Genomic DNA, 8,555 nt, shown 5'->3' on the forward strand with positions numbered 1-8,555 from the left:
TTTTTATAAATCCCTGGAGATACATCATTTCCACTATGTATTGCCATTCTGCAACGGAAATGTATTACTCAAAATGCTTGTGCAACAGAAAGGCAAACTCACACCATTTCTTGGAGCAGAACCATACATTACATCTGCATGTTTAATGCATTAGCACTCAGCTGACCCATAGCTGCTAAGCTCTTTTTCTCAGTCAGAAGTCACAAGAAAATGGTTTTTACTCAGATTTGAAAATACAGGTTTTTTCACAAATAGGTGGCAAAGTAGCATAAAAAGCTATTGGTATGAGACTTTTGAAAATAAAACAAAGCTTGTATTGATAATATCTCATAGTATCTCATTCCTATAACCCTAAACTCCATCTGTTTTCCAAAATATAAAGAAATACAGACCCTTATCTTTGCGTACTTCAAATTCTCTCCAAATATAATGATGTTACAGATGTTGCAGAAGACTAGATGTTCAGTTCTAAAAAGAGTCTGTAAACAACAGCAAGAAAAAGCAGAATAGCATTTAAATCATATGCATCAGAATAAGAAATGAATGAATAATTCACTAATTAATAATTTTCTTACCTGTTCTTTTTTTGTTCATAGGATGTCCATGAACTCCTAGCAGTTTTGTTGATTTTATCCTTCACTGAACTTACCCAACTTCTTTATTTTACAGTGTGACTTACAATCTTTCAGTTAAAGACAGCAGTTATGGGTAGGCAGGAAGCTCATAAATTAGCCATTTCTACCTCCCTTTCGTGCATGATGGGGTTGATTGGTGGCATCTGCCAAGATAAGACAGCACATCCCCACCAAACCCCAGCTAGCTGAAAGTCAGACAAAATGCTTTCATAAACAAGAACTCCTTTCACTCATTAGTAAGTGAGAAGTTGGAATATCCATACCCTGAAGATCAGAACATGGAGTCTTTCTTTTACTGGCAGATATGCAGTGGGGAAAATGTGATCCACAGAGCCTCATCTGGAGGTAGCATCTTGCCCTGTGTTGTAAATCTGAGTCTGCTGCCTTCCCTGTAGTTGCTGCAGAGCAGCAGGGACAAGTACTGGACTACATGTCTTTACAAAAAATTCTCCCTCTCTCTGCATCAGCTGAGATAGTTTCAAACCTTGAGGCCCTTTGGAAGAATATTCTTCTTTACTTTGTTCTGTAAAACCACTCCATAAGAGAGGAAATCTTTTACATATCCATCCTTCTCAGGGCTTTTCAGCACAGCCTGTATTGCTGGATTCAGAAGAATTTTTCAGTTGTCTTGTCCCAAACTTTGGCTATGTCTAGGCTACATATCACGGTAAGACCCAGAAGTGAAATGTGTTCCTCACCCTACACCCCATTTTCCCTTGGAAATAAAGCTAGGACATTCAGGGCATGAGGGAGTATGATGCAATCTGATAGCTCTCCAGTCTGCATATCAGAGCAGAGCAAAGGTCTGCAGACTATATCAACAGGCTTACCTGCCTTACAGCATGTGTTACTTACATTGGCTTATGTTGAGACTATCTCCTTCTTCTGTACTGTATTTCCAGTGATGAATGTGTGTGTTTTCATTGGCATGTATGATTGCTGGTTTGGCATTAATTTTATTGGAATTAAAGAAACAAAGAAAGAACAAAAGAAGCATTAAGTCTTTTCAGAGTCTAACATTAAGCCTAAAAAGTCAAAACTTAACATGAAACAGGTGCTTTCCATTCTATGGCAGCACACATTGGACAAATTAATGTCCTGTGAAAGTCATCTTTAGGTACCTGAGGTAGATCTCTTTAATTTTATTAACTTGGCATTGTATGATTTGCTAATGCTTCTGTTAACATTTGTTGTAATTCATCTATTAAAAAGGGCAATGAAAAGTCAACAGATATGTGAAAAAAGCATCAGAGAATTGTTTCAATTGAAGGCAGTCAGACTAAATAGTGTCCTTTTCCATATCAGTGCTTCTGTTACATTTTGAGTTATGTATCTACACTTCCATTTAAATTTTATACAAATTTTTATATTTTTTTATAGTGAGGCAAATTATCCCTGATATTTATCAGAGCAAGAGCAGCTTCAGGAAAATATACACACTTATTGCACACAAAGGATTCAAGTTTTTAAACAGAAAAAAACCTTTATTTTATTTTTTTCTGCAATGTATTATTTTTTTCTGTGTCAGTATGCCATGTTGATCATGTTTCTAATTTAAATTCTTGCAAAAAAGAGATTTTATCATAAAAGACCGTAGTTGATATTTATTTTTAAAAACTGCAAAAGGCTAAATCAATTAATTAAAGCAGCAAAACAGATTTGGAGTGATTGATTCCTAAAACAATATTAACTGTACCTCTGTAGAAATGTCATCTGAAGAGCTCAAAGCACAACACAAACCTTAAGTTTGCCTTACATCATGCTGGTGAAGTACATGCTTCCTCCTGTGTTCCAGATGAGCAGTGAGGCTGCAGGTCTGTGACAGTCTAAGTCAGTAAAAAATGCTGGGTTTATGGTCCTGCCTTCTTCTCTGGATCCACTATTCATTTACAGCCTCTGTCTGATACACAATAACCTGGGTCAAGGACCTTACCGGGCAGAAAAAGCTAAGTGAACCACTAGTGCCACACTAAGGGAGGAGCTGAATTGCAGTAAAATTAGCTTGGGTGATCCTAAGGAATTACACAATTGCCACCTGAATCTGCTCATTTTCTGTTGCATTAAAAAGATAAAATATTTTCATATATCACAATATTAAAAATATTGTTTGTCAGTTTTTTCAGCAGGGGAATACTCATCTCTGTTTCACCATTACGAGGTCAGATTTCAGGCATCCCTGAAAGAAAAATACTCTCTCCTATTTGATTTTCATAGTCACCTTCCTGTTTTCTCCTAAATTACTACCATGCTTGGGAGGAACTCCATCTAAACAGCTGCACACCACCTTGTTATTTTCTTGGGCTGCCATGCCGACTCTATTCTAAATTTGTAAGCATTTTTTAGCAGGAACCTTCTTTTTGTTATGCAATTTTATAGCACTTAGCACAAAAAGCTCTTGTCCAGGACAAGAGAAGATTTTTAATACAAGTGATAGATCATTACAATAATGCAGGAGAGGAATATTACGTTGGTCATTAGGATAACACATCACCTTCTTTATCCTGCTATCACTGAAGCAAAGTTGTATTGACTTCAGAAGGTGCAAGATTAAGCCTTACAACATCATTATTCCATAGTGTTTTGAAATTTATTTAATAAAATTTCTTCAGCATAAAGAAAAACCTTAGCTTTATAGTAGTACACACACAGAGGCTGGATTGACAATGATACAGATGTAGGTATATCCACAGGGTGAATATAATGTGTGCATATGTAAATATACCTTATATTTTTATTTTTAATATCTTTTTTTCCGAGACTACTAAGGTGATACAGGCATTATATTTGCCCTTAGATTTATATGTCTGTTAATCTCAGGACTCCTGTCAAGATTAGTTTGATTATCTAGGTGAACAGTAATTTAAAAGAAATAGCATTTTATTGAACTTCTTAAATCCCAGCAACTTCAGATAAAGACAGTCTGCCTGGTGTGATGTGATTTGAGAACTGAAACTGCAAGTTCCTCAGAACTGCCATCTACTTTCATCTGTGTAGTGCTCAAAGCCACACTGTGTTTATATTAAGGTCAAAAGAAATTAATGAGTTTTTAAAGAAAAGTAGCTGTAATGAAAAATCTTAAATATAATTCTAAAACTGTAATTTAATACAAATTCATGACATCAACCTCTGTGTATGCAGAGCCTTTATTTAATTTTCACTAAATAATGTAATTTTGTTCAAATATCATTTGATGCTAGTAATTCCTTTTTTATTATGTGTCTTATATTAAATTCATAGCCTAGTATTTCGTACAAAGACTGCAGGCTGCTCTGTTCCAGCTGCTTACACTTGAGTACCCACTGGATGGCAGTCACATACAACTTTGGAAACAATTCAGCTCGGTCCTTTCACTCGCTGACCTAAAAAAAAATCCTAGGTTAAGTGCCTCTAAAAAAAAGTTCTCTTTTATTAGATTTTGCTAGTTTAGAACAAAGACAAGCAATAAAAGTCATCGGACAAAAATCTCACTATTCCCTCACTGTTGTCTTGTGGTGCACCATTTCTTTTCGGGTAGCAGGATTAGAGAAAGGCGTAGCTCAAAGCTGGCCGTGGAACACAATGCAGTCGTCCTCCATGGGACAGGAGATGCCAGAGCTGGCAGTGGAGTGGAAGCTGGCTCTATCGCTAATCAAAAATGCTTGCCCCTATTGATGGCAAGGGCATGAAACCAGTATCAACTGTTTTTAAATGGAGATTTACTTCAACCAGGAATCAAAACCACCCAAAGCTTCAAACAGAATTCTTAAGCCCTTAAAAGAGTTCATAGCTGAACCCATTCTGAAATCTTTCCTTTCCAGTGAGATCCGGAAAATATATGTGAGTAAATAGATTCAGTTATTTATTCAATACAAGAGGTCAGTTTAATACTCCTAGGCAGTAAATAGGCTGTATCTGTTAGAGACTGCAATGCAACACAGCATTAGAGTCTACTTGTTGCTATCCCGGGCTCCCACGCACAGCAGGATCTTTTGCCTCTGCACCATGATGGTGTGCTCTGCCACACTGAAGGCCCAAGGGGAGACAAGGTCAATGGAAAGTTTTATATCTTTTTTTTTATCTGGCCAAAACCACCACTAACTAACATGTTCTAAAGTGGGGGGAAGAGGGGTCACACCTGCCCATGTCTTTGACTCCTTTTTGGCTGCAACAGAAAGCTGTGTGTTTTCACTGCCAGCAGTGCCCTGCACGCCCAGACGCAGCCTCTGCCTTTGAGTTTTGCCACAGAAGTCCCACTGGCAGACTCTAGTGTAAAGGTATGCACATGGGTCTGCCTCTGCCTCCGTGCTGTTCTTGTGCAGGGATTTCCCAGAGGAATCAGAAAAAAAGGGGGGAGAGGAAGAGGGCAAGACTGCCAGTTCCCTGCCCTTTGTTCCTCTGCCAAAACACTGGCATCCCCATTTCCAGAGATGTGCAACCTATGACCACAGACCAGTCTGAGGGATTTGGTGAAATACAGTATCATTATTTTGGGATCATAGTCATCGCTATTTTGGGATCGTAGTCATAGTGTAATGGTATATTTTTACTTATTTTAAATGTGTGTGCCATTATGTGTTTTTGCCAGGAAAGACAAAGTTGAAGAATTACGTGTAGCAGAACAATATGAGGTTTGCAATGTTCTTTGGTTCCTGAAAGATTTTCTGCCATAGCCTCAGAAGAGCTTCTTAGCAAATAAAGCATGTTTGAATACTACAAAACCTAAGCTTTGGGTCATGGGGTGATATATTAGGTATTCCATGACCAAATTACAGAGCAGCTTAAAAATAAAAACCTAGACCTCAAAGCTGTTACTGTACTGTATGGTCAAAAGGCAGCCTTGCAGGGAACCTGTACTGTAAAGAAACAAACTATACCTTTACAGAGCTGATATACTGACTCTCTTTTAATCCATTCTGGACCAGCCTTTGCACATCCTGAACACCAGCTGAAGACAAAGGGAGTTTCACCACACCACAGCTGGCAGGATTTGATATTCTGTATTTGTGCATGTAAATGCTCACAGTGATTCATCATTTAAATTGCCTTTTCATTTTCAGGTATGTCCTGCAGACACAATTAGCACTGTCAGGTAGAGGCTGCCAGTACATTAGGCAGGGATGACTTTTTAGTTACATTTCCTAACAGTTACTCTGAAAATGGACACCTGGACCATGGCTACAGCTCTAGGATACCCACAATACACTGATAAATGAAATTATAGATTGATAATAACTATTATAATTTATTAGTATCTTATCATCAGATTAGTGATTATCTGATCAACCCCACTGCTCAGATTCCAAGACACAACAAAAAGAAATATTTAAACATTGCTCCAGATTGGTTTTGGAAAAGGAAGGATTTAAGTGTTGATAATGTTGACAAACATGGTAGTACACCAGATTATTATATCCGAGTTACTTCAGCATATTTTACAATACACATATAAAAGGAGAACCTAGAAGATTAATCCTGTGCAAACAGAATGTATCGGAAGTAATTCCACTGCAGGCAAAGAAGTTACATGAGGTTAAAGTCTTGGCATATGAGAGGCTGGAGAATCAGGGTTTTGTATATCAGTCTTTTCAGCAATTTTTTCCTGATATGCTTTTCTAAAGTCTATAACTTCAGTTTAATAACCATGCTGGAAAATACCATGACAACTCTGAGCCATTCCCATTTGCCTTCTGAAGTAAGAAGGGAATATTTTGTTCCCTTGATATGCCTGCAGCTCCCATTGACAACAGGTCTGACACTTGTGATACTGGGTGCCGGAATGGTGACTTCCCTTCCACCAGGGAAACCAATAGCAAGCACTTAACTAAGTTTATACTTAGTAGCACCTGCTGTGGTTATGGTTGGGAACTGTTTCGTATTTTGACTCTTTGTATTCACTTGACTACACCCTTTCAAAAATAACCCTTTTTTATCTTAAATTATGTAAGTAAAATATGTAAAAAGGTAAAAGATGTATTTCTGCTATTAAAAATCTGAGAAAAGCTGTTTAAGAGACTGTGAACAAACTGAAACTTCTTACTTTACAAGTAAGAAGATGGCACTATGTGTTTCCATATATTTAACTTGAAAATCTACAGTCTAAAATTGGGAGCTAGCCAGTAGTCATGCTGATAAACGTCGATGGCCAAATTTTAAATAATCATTGTGCAAACTAGTTATGATCAATTATCAGAAAAATAATTTCTGAACATGAGCATTTGCTCGACCTTTTTTGGCATCTGCAGGGAACTTTTTCCCTTTCTGTTATGTATATACACTTCTCTTGTTGGGGTTTTATGGGGCAATACAAGAAAGACAGGAGCCCTCTTTTCCAGTTTTCATAGTTTTTGAGATGATTGCCTTTGCAGATTCATGGGTATGACATTAGTAGGCTTTCCAAGTAATGACGTCACAGAATTCCAGGTTGTAATGGGATTCAGCCATTCAGTTCTATGCCATCGGCCATTCATTTCCTTTTAATCACTGAATTGAACATTTGCAGTACCTTTACAGCAAACTAATCCAAGATAATAATATTTTGAAATTAGAAATATTGCAAAGAGATATGTGAAAAAATTCTGCAGAATTACTTCTGCAATCTATACTACCCTGCAAAGTCTTAAATCACATATATGAATTTCTGTCTTGTTTTGTGCTAAGTTAAGGCCAGAATAAAATAAAAAATTGTTGTTCTGCCCTGTTTAAGTCTGTGTAATAAAATCATAAAACCAAGAAAATAAATAACAACAGCAAAGATAAAAAATTCATCCCGATTACCTTTATGAAATGTGAACTTCAAAACTCTACTGAGCTGTATTGAACTATCTTAGTAGTGTTGTTGCTAAGCATAGGCAATTTGTTTTCTTCCTCTCTCTTCACATTTTTCTCTCAAATAGTTGAAAAACAGGAAAAAATATGCTAATATAATGTGATTCTTGTGCCATATCAGGGACAATATGAGTTTTCTATAGATTAAACTATTTAGCGAAGTTGATTGCTCATTAATATATTCCTTAGATTTCACTAGGTGCTATCACAAATGTAGTTGAACAATATTTTTAACAAGAAAATAATAAAAATTAAATGCAAAAATGTATGTCTTATTAATTTATTACTTTTCTGAGGGAAGAGGAGACCAACACCTGCATTAGTCTCAAATTCTCAGCTATTTTCCTGTGGGCAAAGCATGTAAATCTAGTTTTAGCAGTAACATAGGTCCCAAATGGAAATCTTGCATTAAAATAATAAGCTGTTTTATTGTTGATGTTGATGCTGTTGTTATTTTTAGCAATTATATTGCACACAAGCAAAAGATGAAATTACTCTACAGTAACCAGAACAAATGTCCAATCTAGGTATTTTTCAGGCCTTGGAAACTTTGGAAATCGCACATATGGAAGGAGGGGTATTAACTGTTATTTCCCCTTTATCAGAATGAGAGTACATCAGACAGAGCTGTAAGTGGGGGCATAAACTTTATAAAGTAGACCTGATTCAGTAGCACTGTCAGAAGGCAGATCAGTTCAAAATACTCATCATTTCTTTTCTCTTCCCTCAGCTTGATCACTATCCTCCAACAAGTTACAGCCTGCCAACAGCGTCTGACATTCAGTTCAATTCCCCAAAGGCACTATTCCTAGGAAAAGTTATAGGTAAGATTTCATTTTATACCTGGTTATTTTCTTAGATATTTTCAGAGAATAATAAAAACTGTAAGCACACAGGACAATGATGTGTGTCATGATTGCAGCAGAACACTTGCTGCACATGTCATTCTTGACTAGAAAGTGGTGATACTGGAGTATCACCTATGATACCATGGATACTTAAAGGAAGGGTTATGATCACCGTGTCTCATAGGTTGATGTGCACACAAATAAATGATTGTCTGGCCAATGCATGGAAAAATCCAGATACGGATAGAAACACTTGCAACATCATATT

The 8,555-nt window shown here is 36.8% G+C and overlaps 1 protein-coding gene across 1 annotated transcript in view; it reads left to right on the forward strand.

Moving 5' to 3' along the window:
• Positions 1-8,285, forward strand: part of CNTNAP2 (contactin associated protein-like 2) — a gene marked incomplete at both ends in the record, with an annotated part of 148,741 nt that extends 140,456 nt beyond the window's left edge. The window contains one exon of the mRNA XM_010287238.1: positions 8,170-8,285. Coding sequence (XP_010285540.1) covers positions 8,170-8,285 — 116 coding nt within the window. The remainder of the gene's footprint in view (positions 1-8,169) is intronic.
• Between the last annotated feature and the right edge of the window lie 270 nt (positions 8,286-8,555).

The sequence above is a fragment of the Phaethon lepturus genome, unplaced genomic scaffold, assembly GCF_000687285.1.
Source record: "Phaethon lepturus isolate BGI_N335 unplaced genomic scaffold, ASM68728v1 scaffold5835, whole genome shotgun sequence".
NCBI classification, from domain to species: domain Eukaryota; kingdom Metazoa; phylum Chordata; class Aves; order Phaethontiformes; family Phaethontidae; genus Phaethon; species Phaethon lepturus.